Source organism: Trachypithecus francoisi, unplaced genomic scaffold, assembly GCF_009764315.1.
Source record: "Trachypithecus francoisi isolate TF-2019V2 unplaced genomic scaffold, Tfra_2.0 Lachesis_group9, whole genome shotgun sequence".
NCBI lineage: Eukaryota > Metazoa > Chordata > Mammalia > Primates > Cercopithecidae > Trachypithecus > Trachypithecus francoisi.
In genome coordinates this window covers 44,551,867-44,568,100 of record NW_022681474.1, presented here as the reverse complement: position 1 = coordinate 44,568,100, position 16,234 = coordinate 44,551,867, and the positions used below count along the sequence as shown (strand labels likewise).

Genomic DNA, 16,234 nt, shown 5'->3' with positions numbered 1-16,234 from the left:
AGGATATCCAGCTAGTGTCTGCTGGAGAATTGGTTGTTGGTGGGGAAAAATATCCCACACCTTTTGGTGATGAGAGGTCAAGTGTTCAGTGCTGTGTGTTGTATGTGAGTAGGAACAACTGGGGATTTTTGCATTTCTTACAGAATCACCATAGGACTAAGCTCGCCCCCCCACCCCCGTCCCCTGCCCGCCAACAAGATGTATTGTTTTTCCTTCTCTGCTGACCTGTATAGATTATGCCAAGAGTTCCTAACCCTATGGCCTTAGGCTGCTTCAGCCAATGAGAGCCCAGCAGAGATTAGAAGGAAGGAAGAGGGTGAGGTTTGGTACTTATTTATTGCCTGGCTGCCTCACTGCAAGGTTGGCTCAGGCTGGCTTTGTCCCTGGACACAGTCCCGCCCTGCCCTTCCAAAATGGCCAGCTCTGTGTGCGTCTCTCTTCTCATCTAAACTGTTTCCTCCTTTGTTGTTATGGGCCAGGTGGGTAAAGGCTGGGGTGCTACTAAGCCCTGGGTCACTAGGTTTCCCACTGTGACTCTCCTGTACCACAACTTTCTAAATGAACCCTCCTTAAGTGACCCTTTTTTTAGGCTCCCCCCTTTCCTATAAGGGCTGTAACTAGTACGGACACCAGCAGCTCTGGATCTTCTCTTTCCAGCCATCCTCAGGGGTCTGTGGAAAAAGACAAATTACTATTCAGTGGAACCGAAGAATGATTCCACCCGAAGAAAAGAAACAGTGACAAGAGAAGCTTGCAAAGGTCTATGAAATGTGTCTCTAACTTCTCCTCTTTGAGTCACCATTGTACTTTTGAGTACAATTAGTTAAAAATTAATGTTCACGGGCTTTTTAAATTGTTTGGAGTAATGGTACCTCCCTTAGACCAATAATTGAATTGCTTAATTGGGAACATAAATCTCCATTGTGAATACTGACATTTTCTCTTTAACAGCTATGTGCGTTCTATCCACTAGCCTGGGCCTCATTGTCTCTATATATGTGTCAGGTAAATGCTTTTAACAAACAGCATTCCTCCCTTGGTAGGTACTAAGTAATAAAGGTTAAGCTGTTCTGAAAATGATTTTACATTTCTGTTTCAGCTATGAGTTAGTATCTGCTTATAAAATTAAGAATGATTCTAACGCAGAGCATCATTAATTAGTTTTCCAATGGCCCATTTGCTCAGGGATTCCATGCCTCTTGAACAAATTGCTCAGTTGTTCACAGAAAATTATATTTTGTTAGGTAGACTCAGGGAGGTGTCTGATTAATTCCTAAAATAGTGTGCTAGAGTAAGACTCTGGGCTATTAGCTCACAGATTTTTTTAAATGAATTTAGTTATATATTAGAATACTAATTTTTTAAATCGTGGCATAATATTTTGGTTGTTCTGTTTATTTTCTTTGCCATAAGTTTTTCCAACTTTCCATAAATTAAAAACTAGAAATGAGGGAAGAGGCATAATCATCCCAAATAACTTTCTGTGGTTCTATTCAACAACCAGCTACCAGTTGAAATATGAAGCTGGGTCGGGCACAGTGGCTCACGCCTGTAATCCCAGCACATTGGGAGGCCGAGGCAAGCAGATTGCTTGTGTTCACTCAGGAGTTTGACCCCAGCCTGGCAAACATGGTGAAACCCATCTCTACAAAAAATACAAAAATTAGGGGTCGTGGCGGTGCACACCTATGGTCTAAACTACTCAGGAGGCTGAGGTGGATCACTTAAGCCCGGGAGGTCGAGGCTGCAGTGAGCTGAGATCACACCACTGCACTCAGCCTGGGTGACAGAGCTAGACCCTGTCTCAAAAAAAATAAAAATGCATATGTTTTTAAAATATAAAAATATTTAAAAATTTTAAAAAGAAAAAAAGAAATATGAGGCTAAAAGCACACATGTGCCCAACATAAGGGGCTGGGTTCCCCCGCCTTATCAAATTGCCCAGCAGCTGCCCAAGAAAAAAAGAATTGTTAATGACAGAATGAAAAGCAATAATTGCAGCCAATCTGAATAAGCCAAATATAAAAACCCATGAAGATGTAAGAATAAGCGGGAAATTAACCAGAGGCTTGTGAGCATAAGGACATAAAAGGTAGTTAACAACATACAATATTGATTAAAAGAGTCAGGGAAAGGCAGATGAGGAACAAATCAAGTTACGGAAGGTCTAGGCTAAATTTCTGGCCAATAACCAAGTTATTAGTACAAACTGCTGTTGCCCCATAGGTTGCAGAAGTATCCAAAACCCTTGGCTCCTGGCTGAGAATCTGGACAGAATGTCTCACTTATGAAGAATTTGGTTGTGCAAATGTTTAGTTTCTGCAATCAGGGATGGGTAGAGTATAGTGTATAAAAAGCCCATTTCAGGCCGGGCGCAGTGGCTCACACCTGTAATCCCAGCACTTTGGGAGGCCAAGGCAGTTAGATTACTTCAGGTCAGGAGTTCGAGACCAGCCTGTCTACCATGGTGAAACCCCACCTCTACTAAAAAATACAAAAAGTTAGCCAGGTGTGGTGGCAGGAGCCTGTAATCCCAGCTACTCAGGGGGCTGAGGCAGGAGAATCGCTTGAACCTAGGAGGCAGAGGTTGTAGTGACCCAAGGTCATAACCACTGTACTCCAGCCTGGGCAGTAGAGCGACACTCCGTCTCAAAAAATAAAAATTAAAATTAAAAAAAGCCCATTTCAGGCCTACATTCATACACACGCAAAGACACAGTTTCATGATTCCAGATCTTTGCTAATGCCAATTGTTTCTTCTTCCTGGAAGGGTCTTCCCTTCTTTCTCTGCCATTTAAATTCAGATTTATATTGATGACCCCCAAGAATTACTCTTCCTTCTACACTCTGTTGTCTACTCCTAACTGGGGGTGGGGAAGCAGAAGGAAATGTCCACAAATAGCAGAGGCCTCTTGGCGAATGGGTCATGGGTGCGCTATGAACAAGCTCTGCTAACCTCCGCATTCTACAGGGGATGAGTTCTCCCCCAGCCTCCTCCTCCTCAGCTTCTCTCCAGGGGGTACCTATGACTGAGTGACCTCTGACACTCGGTGCCTCCAGGGTAAGAAAGTTCCCTTCAGAAGAGCAGCTGACATAGCCATTATTGAGTCTGTCGCTGCCTCTACCGCCTCACGCCACTTCAGTCTCCTGAGATGAGCTCATAAGCCCAGCAAGACCATGAGCTCATCTTGAGATGAGGATATAAATGGACAGAAGACTCCACTCACAGAAGGGATTTCACAGCTGCTATCCATCATGGTCGGCCAAGAGAAAGCATGGAGTCTTACTGAGTGTCTCTTATGGACAGCATGCTTCACAGATAATGTCTGTCTTCTTAAAACCTATCAGCTAAAGCCTACTAGCAGTACACACACAGCCAAATTTAGGGTTATTAACTTGTTGCAGCAAGAGAACACATATGCAAGAGGAATCGTGGAACATGAAAAGGTGAAAGTTAGGAAAGTGTACTTACTAAGACTGGGGAGCTGGAGTTAAAGGTACTTGGCAGGGATTGGTCAGAATCTGGAAACCAGGAAGTTGCTGGAACCGTCAGTAATTTTATCTACAGAACGCCAAAGTCATGAGATGTACACCCATGTTCACAGCCACAGTATTCCTAATAGCCAAAAGGCAGAACCAATCCAAGTGTCCATTGACAGATGAATGGATAAATAACGTGATGTATACATACTATGGAATATTATTCAGCCTTAAAAAGGCACGCATGCTACACATGGATGAATCTTGAAGACATTATGCTAAGCGAAATAAACCAGACACAAAAAAGACGAATTCTGTATTATTCCACTTACGTGAGGTACCTAGAGTAGCCAAACTCGTAGAGACAGAAAGTAGAATGGTGATTGCCAGGGGCTTGGAGGAGGGGAGAATGGGGAGTTATGTTTAATGAGTACAGAGTTTTGTTTTTGTAAGATGAAAAGTTTTCTGTGGATGGATAGTGGTGGCAGTTGAGTAACAATGTGAATGGACTCAGTGCCACTGAACCGTATACTTAAAAATGGTTAAAATGGTCAATTTTATGTTACGTATATTTTACTACAATTTTTTTTAAAAAGTCACATGGAATGACTGTTAGATCAGTTTGTCTGATGTCCTCTCTAAAAAACACGGGTCTGCATGTGCTGGTTAATGTTTGAGTTTAGATACTTTCTCCTGTATGCTGTGGCTTGGCTTGGTTTAACTGTTTTGCAAGTCACAGAGCAGATTTGCAATATGTGATTTGTGTTTTAATTCTCAGTTACCCCATCTCAGACTAGCTGTCAGCAGAGCTGTTTTTCACTTTCTCAATCTCATTTAGTTGTTTGCTTGTTTGTTTATTTGTCTTAACAACTGAAAGCAGTACTAGATTCGAGATTCCAACCCAAAACTGCCAGAATTCTCACCGTGGACTTTTCTATCATACGGGTCCCCTAAAGATTAAAACGGCTCATTGAAATATGCACAATCTGTCTGTTCCTAACACATAACAGATTTAAATCCGTATCAACTATTCCAGCAACCCTAAAATACTCAGATAAATATGGCATTGCCTGATTTCCAGGACCTCACACACTGAAGGGCAAAACAGAAATACATAGTTATGTGTAAGAAATATAATAAATCTAGAAGGTAAATGATCATATGCCCATGTTAAATATCTACATAATTGTGATACTACTCACTTACATTTGGTTAGAATCCTTTCACAAGGAAGAGAATCTCCTTTTTCTAGAGATGAGATTCAAAATTAAAATGGAACACTACTAGAAAATGTAATACATTCACTTAGATTTCTCTGAAGCATAAACGATGGTGTTAAAAGAGCAGATTTAGATAAAGCAGCGAAAGAAAGCAAAGTAATTCCTAACAGATGCATCATAATTTAAAGCAGGAATTGGCAAATTTTTTCTGTAAAGGGCCAGAAAGTAAATATTTAAGGCCTTACAGGCCATATGCGGCCAAAGACAATAGGTAAACAAATAAGTATGGCTGAATTCCAATAAAACTTTATTTATGAAGCTGAAATTTGAATTTAATGTAATTTTCACAGGTCATAAAATATTCTTCTTTTTTCCAAACATTTAAAAATGTAAAAACCATTTTTATCTCTCAGGCTGTAGAAACACGAGCAGCAGGCTGAATTTGGCCTGTAGCTATAATTTGCCAACTCCCGCTTTCAAGCCTGACTTCTCCAAGTGTAACCCATAGTCTGGCAGCATCAGCAACACCCAGGAGCTTGTCAGAAATACAGAACCTCATGCCCAATCCCAGATCCGCTGAAGGAGAACCTACATTTTCAACAACCATCATGTGTTTGTTTACGCAGTTTAAGGTCCACTCAGGGTGATACATGACTGCGGTCAATCCCTGTGCTTCCCAAGGAAGTGACCTTACCTTGGCAATGTTCTGAACCTCTCTGTGCCTCAGTTTCCCCCATGTACAAGATAAAGATGATAGCATTTCCTCCCTTAAGCATGGCTGTGAGAATTCACACATGCGTGCACACATACGCACACACACACGCACACACATGACTTAAAACAATATTTGTCATTACCGTAACAAAATCTTCTGTTATTTTCACAGCCACCCTCTGAAACAGGCAATGTTGACCTAATTTGACAGAAGAAACTGTAGTCCAAAAAATACAGAAATTCATCTAGGATCACAATTTAGTCCTGAGAATAATGATCAAAGGGACAAAAGGGGGACAAATGCCCCAGGCTCCCTGGTCTTCAAGCCCATGTCCCCCTCTTGGGGAACACTCTCCATAACCTCTCAGCTCATGCCCCTTAGATGGTCCCTAGAAATACTTCTGCCACGCAAGGATCTCCCCAAATCTGTACCCCAAGTTACCCTTTCATTCCTTGAAATTTATTTTCCATTAAGTCCCATAGTGTTTTTTTTACAACTTCTCTTTCTAGTTATAGATTGTAAATTTTTCCTTTGCTGAGTCTTGGAGCTGACCAACTGTTTTTTATTATATTTGTAGGGCTCAGGGGGAAAAAAAAAGGCAATTCCTTTATTTGAGAATCTTGACATTTATTAGCATAATAAAACTCTCAAGATGAAATTGCAGTTTTCCAGACAGTAATTTCATTTGCAGGACAACTTACAAGGGATTTATTTTAAAGCCAGGTAAAAAGGTAAAACCTAAAATATATGAGACATGCAGAAATTGCAGGCCCCAAATAAAATGAAATAAATGTGTTAGGGATGGAAAACCCAGCTGTTGTCTCTCACATATTAATTAGGGGTGACAGGAACAACAGCCCAGGGATTCAGGGCCTTAACCCATCTTGGTCTGCTTTCAAAGCTGCTGTTCGTTCTTGGAACAAAAGTTTCTTCCAACACCTTGAAAATCATCACATCATATCCCCCGACACATCATGGCTAAGCACTAAATTGTTGTTGTTGTGGTGGTTGTTGTTAGAAATACCTTTTTCATTTGGACAGAGCTTTCATGTTTATCATTTAACTGACCTGCAAAAAAACTTAGTGACAGCCATACAGAAAATTCCCTTTTCAGTCATACTGAGGTTTACTGAAGTTAAATGACTTGGACAAAGTCACATAGCTGGTAAATCAGAGAGCCAAAACTAAAACATCATTGGTCTGAGTCCATAGAAATAAGGCAATTTTAATGATAATTTTAACGATAATCAATTAAGGCATGTTAAGAGTTCAGAAAGGAGGTTCCTTCCATCATTTCACTTTATGCATGCAGTGAGACAGGCAGACCTGGGAAAGCCACAGAGCTGAGTTGCAAAATTGGTATTATTGAACACTTCTCTATGATGGGTTCTTATCCTGGATTCCCCAAAAGGCAGAGCCTGTGGCAAAAGCTTACAAGCTGCTACTTCATTCAGAAGTGCAATCCCAGAGCAACAGGAGACAGCAGGGCAAGGCAGAGAAGAAGGAACAAACAGGAGCAGGGGGGTGTCATACTGATCCAGCCACCACATGGTTTCATCGTGACTGGTTGCCCAATCTTGCAGGACTATCTTCTAAAAGACCATTCAAACAGATGCCTCTCAGAATAGTTACTATAGGAGGAAGAAGGGGGAAAAAGCGATCTACCAGCCTGTGACTCCCATTCATCCCAGATTCACCACATGGGGCATTCACTTCCTATCTCTTCTGTCTTATGCCTCTGCAGCAACGGGAGACGGGACATGTGGTAAGCTACCACTGGCTTATGCTCACATGACACTGATCAACATAGGGAGGAAGAGCAGAACCCATGCAAAACTGGTTACAGTGCTGGTGGCTTGTGGTAGAGAAGTGACCAAGAATCTAAGGAACAGGGGAGGCAAGAGAAGAAGAGGGGCATAGGAGATGTTTGATACAGCCACCAAGTAAAGTAAATTGTTCCCTAGCATCCCTAGAGTCCCTTCATTATTTCCCTCTCACCAAACACAATGCTGCAAGCATTATAATGCTAATAAGTTCCAGGGTGAGGATCTGAACCCAAGTTTTCTTGACTGTAAAGACTGTAATCTTCTCTTCATCATATACTACCTCTGTGTATATGGCCATAACTGTGGAACACAAGTATGCACCAATAGACACCATCACTGAGAGTTATTGAGGAGTTATTGGGTGAGTCTTCTTGTTAATATAAGGAACATACTGAGATTAAGTTGACAAGGGAATTAAAAGGACAATGAGGACAGAGCTAATCATTGGAGTTACCTGCATAAAGAGGACCACATCCCAGAGAGCAGAGCCACACCAGATTTCTCAAAATCATTCGTGCATTTATAACTCACCCCAGGTCTTGAAGACATCTGTAGGATTACATAAAACCATTGCAAAAGCAGGGCCAAGATATGATTCAAAGATAGAGGAGAGTGACAAAAGAAGAGGTTAAATAAGGCAGGCAGGACAGTGTCAATCAGCTGCCCTGGAAACTGGGGCTCGCCTTAGATAATTCCAATGATAACATCAATAAGGGTAATAATGGAGATTATGAAAGATGCAGCATTTATGTCCTCCATAGAAATCCTTCATAATCTTCCATTATTGCCATGATTTTATAGAGTGGCAAGTAGGAAATAATTTACGAGAAACCACTGCCAATTTGTGTTGGAAAACTTTTAGAAGATGTGCATTCATTAACAAACATTTACTGAATGTCTACCATATGTTAAATTTAGGGTTCGGCACTGGAATTATTTTGGATTATTAAAACATGGTCCACGCACTGTAAAAGCTCAGTTTCTGGAAGCCATGACAAGCAGGCTTTGTCTTCTAAGGTCATATAGCTAAGCTCTTCATGAAAAAGTTGCATGAGCTATTAGCAATTTCTGTCCTGATCACTGGGATGAGACCAGTAGCCCTATGCCATAGATGTCATATCCCTTGAGACATATTAATCTACTTTTTCCTCTGGATAGTGGTGGATCTTCCAGAAGGCCATAGAATTTGAGTTGAGAAGTTCTTAAGCTCAGTTCAAAACAGGATGCCCAAAGGAATCCAATTGATAAGGAAAAAATATTATTCAAACAATGGATGGTAGTCTGGTGGGCTGTCCCTCTGTCCGCAGGGTTCCTGAAGTAACTCTCCTCCTGAAACAGTGATAATTTCCTCCTAAAAGAGAAAAAAAGGAAAATCCATTTATCATCAGACAGGGAAATACACATCTATCGGAGAGAGAGAGTGGTTCAAGACAGAGAAACTAAGAATATGCATCTGTCTCCCCTCATTCAGATTGCTAGAAATGACATTTAAAAAATCTGCCTTTGAAAAGAAATGAATTCATAAAAAGTACTGGAAAATAAAAAGGAATGCCATTGACAAAGTGAAACATATTGAAGAATCCTTGAAAAACAAAAGACATGCAGGAGGGGCTTGTCAGAGAAGTCAATGTGGGACACCAGTTACAGCAAGTTGAGGAAGGGTCGAGGGACTCCAGTAGGTGTTTGCCTCAAGCACGTCGGGGAATGAGGAAATGCACACAGTTCCTTGGAAGCCCCAAGAGACCCAAAAAGTTCAGACAGTCCCATGCCCAAAAGATGAGCCACTCACAGTCAGCTCCAACCCCTACAGCATGAAGACACTGGATTTGAGGAAACAAAACTATATTCACTCATGATAGACAGAAAATTCAAAGTTGGAATATCGCTTCATAGCCTAAAATTTATAGGCATTTAAGCAAAATTATAACCATAAAAGAAAGATGCTGAACTCAACAACAGAAATGATTTCCAGGAAAATATCAAGTCTATAAAGCAAACAGAAGAGGCTTTAAGAGATGTACATTAATCTCTCCTCGGCGGAATAAGAAATAAGTCATCCATGAAACGAGAATGGGCATTATTAAAAAAAAAAAAAAAGAACCAATTAAAGAACCTGGAAACCAAAAGCATGACCATTTAAATTAAAAGGAAAAAATTTCAGAAAAACTGAATAGCAGAATGCTCATAACTAAAGAGCAATTCAGCAGCTGAGAGAAATGTCACATCAAAAAGAAAGAGACATCCTAATAGAAAAATGGACAAAGGATATGAAAGGACGACTCACAGAAGAAATCCAAGTGGCCATGAAACGTGTGAAAAGATCCTCAGCATCAGTGGTAATCAGACAAATGCAAACTAAACCACAGTAGATTCAGTGTCTGCCCATCTGATGGAGAAAAATGAAATGATTGATAGGCCCCAGTGTTGGCAGCAGTGCAGGGAAACAGCATCACATAGTTTTGGCAGGAGACTGAACTGGCGCCACACTTTTGGAGGGCAATCTGGCAGATCTTTCCTACTTAAAATGTGCATACTCTTCTCTCCAGCAATTCCAGTTCCAGGACCCATCCCAGAGAAATACTGCACATGTATCCATAGTGACACACACAGGGAAGTCTCTGCGGCACTGTTCAAGATCATAAAAAATCGGAAGCCAGATAAGAGTGGCCATCAAAAGGAGAATGGGTAATTAAACTGTAATATGCATCCATACCATGGAATACCACACAGCATTTACAAGGTTTGGTATACGGATTAACATAGGAAGAGCTCATAGAAATATCTGAATGACAGTCAGCATGTCCTGAAATTACAAGTGTCAGATATATTGTTTCAGCACTTCACACGGTGATGTTTCATTAAAACCTTACAGTGACCTGAAGAGTTGAGTGCTACTATTAAACCCACTTTACTAAGATGGAAACTAAGGTGCAAAAGCTAAATAGTAGTCCAAAGTCAAACACATAAGTTAGAATTTAAAACTCAGCAGCCTCATTTTAGGGACCATGCTTTTTAAAACTGCATTCAATTATTTAGTAAGCATGTTAAAAAATCAAGTCACTCATTTATATGTAAGGAAATATGCAACTCGGGCTGGGTGTGGTGGTGCATGCCTGTAGTCCCAGCTACTAGGGAAGCTGAGGTGGGAGGATCACTTGAGCCCAGGATATTGGGGTTACAGTGAGCTATGATCACACCACTGCACTCCAGCCTAAGCAACAGAGTAAGACCTTGTCTCAAAAAAGACTACACAACTTATGTGAAAAATAACAAAACTATATATTTCCTTATGTACATAAGTTTTTATGTGACTGCTCAGGAGATATTTAGATAAGATACATGGCAAACTGATAAAGTGGAGGACAGAGATAGAGATTTGAAATGAATGAGGATTTCACTTTGTATTGTGCTTGATTTTTCTTAGAATGTAATCATGAATTAATTGTATAATTGAAATTTTAATTTGTAGACGTTGGCCACCAGATCTCCACATTGGCATAAATGATATTTCTCCTTACTGTTAGAAATGAAATTGCGAGTCTCAAAGGTTTTGATTTGGAAGAGAATAAAGATCTTCAGAGGCCGGGCGCGGTGGCTCAAGCCTGTAATCCCAGCACTTTGGGAGGCCGAGACGGGCGGATCACAAGGTCAGGAGATCGAGACCATCCTGGCTAACACAGTGAAACCCCGTCTCTACTAAAAAATACAAAAAACTAGCCGGGCGAGGTGGCGGGCGCCTGTAGTCCCAGCTACTCGGGAGGCTGAGGCAGGAGAATGGCATAAAACCCGGGAGGCGGAGCTTGCAGTGAGCCGAGATCTGGCCACTGCACTCCAGCCTGGGCGATAGAGCGAGACTCTGCCTCAAAAAAAAAAAAAAAGATCTTCAGACATCTCTGGTTTAGCCTTTCTCTGGAACCTGTCCTGAGTGAGGGGCAGTTATCCTTTGCTTGAAACACTTCCAGGGACAAGGAGCTCATCATTGCTAAAGCAGCTCCTATTATACAGGAAAAGCACACAATGTGGTTTAGTGGAAAAAGTACATTCTTTTGAGGCAAACAGTCTGAGGCTCAACTCCTGGTCCTAACCATGAAAACTTAGCCCTGGTTTCCTAATCTGTGGAATGGGGCTAAGATGCCTCCCTCAGGCATCTGCCACTGCTGAGGCTTGAGTAGGTAAACAAAGCGATGGAAAAGCTGGAGCTGGGCAGAGCCCCCTGCAGCTCAGCAAGGCCTGCTGCCTCTGTAGAGTCCACCTCTGCGGGCAGGGCATAGCTGAACAAAAGGCAGCAGAAACTTCTGCAGACTTAAACGTCCCTGTCTGACAGCTCTGAAGAGAGCAGTGGTTCTCCCAGCATGGTGTTTGAGCTCTGAGAATGGACAGACTGCTTCCTCAAGTGGGTCCCTGACCCGCGTGTTGCCTAACTGGAAGACACCTCCCAGTAGGGGCCGACTGACACCTCATACAGGCGGGTGCCCTTCTGGGATGAAGCTTCCAGAGGAAGGATCATACAGCAATATTTACTGTTCTGCAATATTTGCTGTTCTGCAATATTTGCTGTGCTGCAGCCTCCGCTGGTGATATTTAGGTAAACAGGATCTGGAGTGGACCTCCAGCAAACTCCAACAGACCTGCAACTGAGGGACCCGACTGTCAGAAGAAAAACTAACAAACAGAAAGGAATAGCATCAACATCAACAAAAAGGACATCCACACCAAAACCCCATCTGTAGGTCACCAATATCAAAGACCAAAGGTAGATAAAACCACAAAGATGGGGAGAAACCAGAGCAGAAAAGCTGAAAATTCTAAAAATCAGAGCACTTCTTCTCCTCCAAAGGATTGCAGCCCCTTACCAGCAACAGAACAAAGCTGGACAGACAATGATTTTGACGATCTGACAGAAGTAGGCTTCAGAAGGTCGGTAATAACAAACTTCTCCAAGCTAAAGGAGGATGTTTGAACCCATAGCAAGGAAGCAAAAAACCTTGAAACAAGATTAGATGAATGGCTAAGTAGAATAAATAGTGTAGAGAAAACCTTAAATGACCTGATGGAGCTGAGACCCATGGCAGGAGAACAATGTGACACATGTGCAAGCTTTCAATAGCCAGTTTGATCAAGTGGAAGAAAGTGTATCAGTGATTGAAGATCAAATTAATGAAATAAAGTGAGAAGAGAAGTTTAGAGAAAAAAAGAGTAAAAAGAAACAGAGCCTCCAAGAAATATGGGACTATATGAGAAGACCAAATCTACGTTTGATTGGTGTACCTGAAAGTGACGGGGAGAATGGAACCAAGTTGGAAAACACTCTGCAGGATATTACCCAGGAGAACTTCCCCAACCTAGCAAGGCAGGCCAACATTCAAATTCAGGAAATACAAAGGATGCCACAAAGACACTCCTCATGAAGAGCAACCCCAAGACACATAATTGTCAGATTCACCAAGGCTGAAATGAAGGAAAAAATCTTAAGGGCAGCCAGAGAGAAAGGTCAGATTACCCACAAAGGGAAGCCCATCAGACTAATAGCGGATCTCTCAGCAGAAACTCTACAAGCCAGGAGAGAGTGAGGACCAATATTCAACATTCTTAAAGAAAAGAATTTTCAACCCAGAATCTCATATCCAGACAAACTAAGCTTCATAAGTGAAGGAGAAATAAACTCCTTTACAGACAAGCAAATGCTGAGAGATTTTGTCACCACCAGGCCTGCCCTACAAGAGCTCCTGAAGGAAGCACTAAACATGGAAAGGAACAACCGGTACCAGTCACTGCAAAAACATGCCAAATTGTAAAGACCATCAATGCTAGGAAGAAACTCATCAACTAACGAGCAAAATAACCAGCAAACATCATAATGACAGGATCAAATTCAAACATAACAGTATTAATCTTAAATGTAAATGGGCTAAATGCCCCAATTAAAAGACACAGACTGGCAAATTGGATAAAGAGTCAAGACCCATCCACGTGCTGTATTCAGGAGACCCATCTCATGTGCAGAGACGCACATAGGCTCAAAATAAAGGGATGGAGGAAGATCTACCAAGCAAATGGAAAGCAAAAAAAAAAAAGCAGGGGTTGCAATCCTAGTCTCTGATAAGACAGACTTTAAACCAACAAAGATCAAAAGAGACGAAGAAGGCCATTACATAATAGTAAAGGGATCAATTCAACAAGAAGAGCTAACTATCCTAAATATATATGCACCCAATATGGGAGCATGCAGATTGATAAGGCAAGTCCTTAGAGATCTACAAAGAACTTAGGCTCCCACACAATAATAATGGGAGACTTTAACACCCCACTGTAACATTAGACAGATCAACAAGACAGAAGGTTAACAAGGATATCCAGGACTTGAACTCAGCTCTGCACCAAGCAGACCTAACAGACATCTACAGAACTCTCCACCCCAAATCAACAGAATATACATTCTTCTCAGCAGCACGTCGCACTTATTCCAAAATTGATCACATAGTTGGAAGTAAAGCACTCCTCAGCAAACATAAAAGAACAGAAATCACAACAAACTGTCTCTCAGACCACAGTGCAATCAAATTAGAACTCAAGACTAAGAAACTCACTCAAAACTGCACAACTACATGGAAACTGAACAACCTGCTCCTGAATGACTACTGGGTAAATAATGAAATGAAGGAAGAAATAAAGATGTTCTCTGAAACCAATGAGAACAAAGACACAACATACCAGAATCTCTGGGACACATTTAAAGCAGTGTGTAGAGGGAAATTTATAGCACTAAATGCCCACAAGAGAAAGCAGAAAAGATCTAAAACCAACACCCTAACATCACAACTAAAAGAACTAGAGAAGCAAGAGCAAACAAATTCTAAAGCTGGCAGAAGGCAAGAAATAACTAAGATCAGAGCAGAACTGAAGGAGATAGAGACACAAAAATCCCTTCAAAAAATCAATGAATCCAGGAGCTGGCTTTTTGAAAAGATCAACAAAATCGATAGACCACTAGCAGGACTAATAAAGAAGAAAAGAGAAAAGAATCAAATAGATGCAATAAAAAATGATAAAGGGGGTATCACCACTGATCCCACAGAAACACAAACAACCATTAGAGAATACTATAAACACCTCTATGCAAATGAACTAGAAAACCTAGAAGAAATGGATAAACTCCTGGACACATACACCCTCCCAAGACTAAACCAGGAAGTAGTTGAATCTCTGAATAGACTAGTAACAGGTTCTGAAGTTGAGGCAATAATTAATAGCCTACCAACCAAAAAAAGTTCAGGACCAGACGGATGAACAGCCGAATTGTACCAGAGGTACAAAGAGGAGGAGCTGGTACCATTCCTTCTGAAACTATTCCAATCAACAAAAAAAGAGGGAATCCTCCCTAACTCATTTTATGAGGCCAACGTCATCCTGATACCAAAGCCTGGCACAGACACAACAAAAAAAGAGAATTTTAGACTAATATTTCTGATGAACATCGATGCAAAAATCCTCAATAAAATACTGGCAAACCGAATCCAGCAGCACATCAAAAAGCTTATTCACCATGATCAAGTCGGCTTCATCCCTGGGATGCAAGGCTTGTTCAACATATGTAAATCAATAGATGTAATCCATCACATAAACAGAACCAATGACAAAAACCACATGATTATCTCAATAGATGCAGAAAAGGCCTTCGACAAAATTCAGCAGCCCTTCATGCTGAAAACTCTCAATAAACTAGGTACTGATAAAACATATCTCAAAATAATAAGAGCTATTTATGACAAATCCACAGCCAGTATCATACTGAATGGGCAAAAACTGGAAGCATTCCCTTTGAAAACTGGCACAAGACAGGGATGCCCTCTCTCACCACTCCTATTCAACAGTGTTGGAAGTTCTGGCCAGGGCAATCAGGCAAGAGAAAGAAATAAAGGGTATTCAATTAGGAAAAGAGGAAGTCAAATTGTCCCTGTTTGCAGATGACATGATTGTATATTTAGAAAAAAACCCCATCGTCTCAGCTCAAAACCTCCTTAAGTTGATAAGCAACTTCAGTAAAGTCTCAGGATACAAAATCAATGTGCAAAAATCACAAGCATTCCTACACACCAACAACAGACAAAACAGAGAGCCAAATCATGAGTGAACTCTCATTCACAATTGCTTCAAATAGAGTAAAATACCTAGGAATCCAAATTACAAGGGATGTGAAGGACCTCTTCAAGGAGACTACAAACCACTGCTCAACGAAATAAAAGAGGACACATATGGAAGAACATTCCATGCTTATGGATAGGAAAAATCAATATCATGAAAATGGCCAGACTGCCCAAGGTAATTTATAGATTCAATGCCATCCCCATCAAGCTACCAATGACTTTCTTCACAGAATTGGAAAAAACTACTTTAAAGTTCATATGGAACCAAAAAAGAGCCTGCATTGCCAAGACAATCCTAAGCAAAAGAACAAAGCTGGAAGCATCACGCTACCTGACTTCAAACTATACTACAAAGCTACAGTAACCAAAACAGCATGGTACTAGTACCAAAACAGAGATATAGACCAACGGAACAGAACAAAGTCCTCAGAAATAACACAACACATCTACAACTATCTGATCTTTGACAAACCTGACAAAAACAAGAAATGGGGAAAGGATTCCCTATTTAATAAATGGTGCTGGGAAAACTGGCTAGCCATATGTAGAAAGCTAAAACTGGATTCCTTCCTTACACCTTACATAAAAATTAATTCAAGATGGATTAAAGACTTAAACATTAGACCTAAAACCATAAAAACTCTAGAAGAAAAGCTAGGCAAAACCATTCAGGACATAGGCATGGGCAAGGACTTCATAACTAAAACACCAAAAGCAATGGCAACAAAAGCCGAAATAGACAAATGGAACTAATTAAACTAAAGAGCGTCTGCATAGCAAAAAAAAGCTACCATCAGAGTTAACAGACAGCCTACAAAATGGGAGAAAAATTTTGCAATCTACCCATCT

The 16,234-nt window shown here is 40.9% G+C and overlaps 1 protein-coding gene across 4 annotated transcripts in view; it reads right to left on the bottom strand.

Moving 5' to 3' along the window:
• Positions 1–6,024: 6,024 nt before the first annotated feature.
• Positions 6,025–16,234, bottom strand: part of SH2D4B (SH2 domain containing 4B) — a 116,354-nt gene continuing 106,144 nt past the window's right edge. For 3 of the 4 annotated variants that reach the window (XM_033209287.1, XM_033209289.1, XM_033209288.1), the window contains exon 8: positions 6,031–8,592. In XM_033209287.1, the coding sequence (XP_033065178.1) occupies positions 8,500–8,592 (93 nt within the window). In that variant the 3' untranslated portion in view covers positions 6,031–8,499. Of the gene's footprint in view, positions 8,593–16,234 lie in introns of all 4 variants that reach the window. The other variant, XM_033209290.1, reaches the window with a different exon arrangement.